This window comes from Corvus brachyrhynchos, unplaced genomic scaffold (assembly GCF_000691975.1).
Source record: "Corvus brachyrhynchos isolate BGI_N302 unplaced genomic scaffold, ASM69197v1 scaffold889, whole genome shotgun sequence".
Lineage (NCBI taxonomy): Eukaryota > Metazoa > Chordata > Aves > Passeriformes > Corvidae > Corvus > Corvus brachyrhynchos.
The window spans coordinates 35,232-37,376 of record NW_008239791.1 but is presented as its reverse complement, the minus strand read 5'-3'; the positions used below and the strand labels follow the sequence as shown (position 1 = coordinate 37,376).

At 55.5% G+C, this 2,145-nt stretch overlaps 1 protein-coding gene across 2 annotated transcripts in view; it reads left to right on the top strand.

The window, feature by feature from the left end:
- Positions 1 to 2,139, top strand: part of LOC103621798 (zinc finger protein 239) — a 4,338-nt gene extending 2,199 nt beyond the window's left edge. Inside the window, exons 2-3 of one of the 2 annotated variants that reach the window (XM_017743300.1) lie at positions 1,358 to 1,578; positions 1,663 to 2,139. In XM_017743300.1, coding sequence (XP_017598789.1) covers positions 1,385 to 1,578; positions 1,663 to 2,125 — 657 coding nt within the window. In that variant the 5' untranslated portion in view covers positions 1,358 to 1,384 and the 3' untranslated portion in view covers positions 2,126 to 2,139. Of the gene's footprint in view, positions 1 to 1,357 lie in introns of both variants that reach the window. The other variant, XM_017743299.1, reaches the window with a different exon arrangement.
- The last annotated feature ends 6 nt before the right edge of the window (positions 2,140 to 2,145 follow it).

The following is a 2,145-nucleotide window of genomic DNA, read 5'->3' as shown; positions in this document are numbered from 1 at the left end:
GACGAGATCTCCCCACGGAAAGAAGACGAATCTATTGGCAGGAGACCACGAGGACTTTGTCTCATCCGTTGGTAGCTATTCCTCCCCTTCTTCCTCTCTACTCTTTGTTTTCTTTATCTCTCTCTCTCCTCTATCACATTACCGTGTTGTGGGCACTTAATAAAGGTGCACTGTTCTGATTAAAACTGAAATCCCTTGTATCCTTTTACACTCTGAGATCGATAAATGAACCATCACGACCCTCGCTTGTATTAGCAGATCGTGACAGGGTCCCCGAGCGGTGTTTTCTCTTGGGGGGTATTTGGCGCTCACAGCTTCCAGAATGGAGCCCCAAATCTCTGTGGGTCCCTGGGAGAGTTTCATTTTGGGGCAGGGGAGGGGGGTGCGATGTTTGGATCCTGCGGGACCCCAAAGCTGAGCCGCAAATGGCCCTTCCGGGGATATTTTGGGGGCTCCATCCTGGTGCGGGGTGGGAGGGGGACATCGGTCTTGGGGCCCGGGAGTATGGTGGATGGGAACACCGGGAGCCCTGGGGTGGTGTAGGTTAAGGGGGTTCTGGGGTCCAGTCGGGACAGCCGGACGTAGACGGTGACGGATGGAGACGAGAGATCTCTATAGGCAGGTCTTGGGACACAGTCAGTTTATTGTAAAGGGCGTGGGATTGGGGCACATCTTAACTTCTAAAAAACTACTCTTTGGACCCCTTCTGCTGAGCTAGTAGGGTCTGCTCTGACCCTTGGACCTGCCTGCTAGCAGAGGGTATTGTTCCATCAAGAGGGGATTACTTCAGTGGCCATACCATTGTTTTCTAGTTGTTCAGTAACTAAGACCTGGTATTTCAAAAGTGGCTTTCATTTCGATGTTGCCTGTAGTTTTCATATTCCCAAAATCTTTTGTCAGGCAATCATATTTCCAAGGCTTTCCTGTTTCATCTTCCCCAACAGGGTGGGGTGAGGGGAGAGGGGCGATCCCAGAGCTGAGGGACCCCCGGCAGCCTGGAGAGGGGGTGAGCCTGGATAAGGGGGGACCCATGGGATCGCTGGAAGCCTGGAGCAGAGAATCAGGGAGAAGGGACCCCTGGGACCCCCAAAATCCCTGGATCATCCCTGAGTGGGACCCCAGAGAGGGGGGATCCCCAGGAGCCATGGGACCCCAATGAGGCCAGGGAAAGGAGAGCCCCAGAACACCAAAGTGGAGAGATCAGAGAGGGGGAAGTGCTGGGAGGGTTTTTTGGCCTGAATTGTGGTGGTTTGGGGTTTTTATAGACACAAAAACCCTGGAGACTCCCAGAGATGGACCTGTGCAGGAGGAATCCCCAGCCCAAGGTGCTCACTCCTTTTTTCTCCCCCCAAACCAGGATTTGTCATTCCCAAGGTGTGACTGGATGGAGGAGGAGGAAAAGCCCCGGAGATGCCGCACGAGGAGGAGCTGCAAACGCAGCCCAGAGAGATCCAAGGAGGAAAGAGCCCCCCTGTGCCAGGAAGGCGGCCGGAGATCATGGGGGAGTTTGGAGCTGGGGGAGAAGCCTCAGGGTGGGGAGAAGCCCCACAAGTGCTTGGAATGTGGGAAGGGCTTCAGGTGGAACTTTGGGCTGAGGGCACACCAGAGGATCCACACTGGGGAAAAGCCCCATGAATGTGGGGAATGTGGGATGGGCTTCAGAGACAGCTCCCAGCTCAGGGAACACCAGAGGATCCACACTGGGGAAAAGCCCTTTGAGTGTGGGAAATGTGGGAAGAGCTTCAGGCAGAGATCCCACCTGATTCAACACCAGGTGATCCACACCGGGGAACGGCCACATGAGTGTGGGGAATGTGGGAAGAGCTTCGGCCGGAGCTACAGCCTGATTCAACATCAGATGATCCACACCGGGGAGAGGCCCTACGAGTGTTCTGAGTGTGGGAAGAGGTTTAAGATCAGCTCCGATCTCCTCAGGCATCAGCGCATTCACACGGATGAGAGGCCCTTCCGCTGCCCCGACTGCGGGAAGGGCTTCAAACGCATCTGCAACCTCATCAGGCACCAGCGCATCCACACCGGGGAGAGGCCCTACAAGTGTCCCCAGTGTGGGAAGAGCTTCTCACAGAGCTCTCACTTGACCCAACACCAACGGAGGCACCGCTAAGGGAAGCCCTGTGAGTGCCC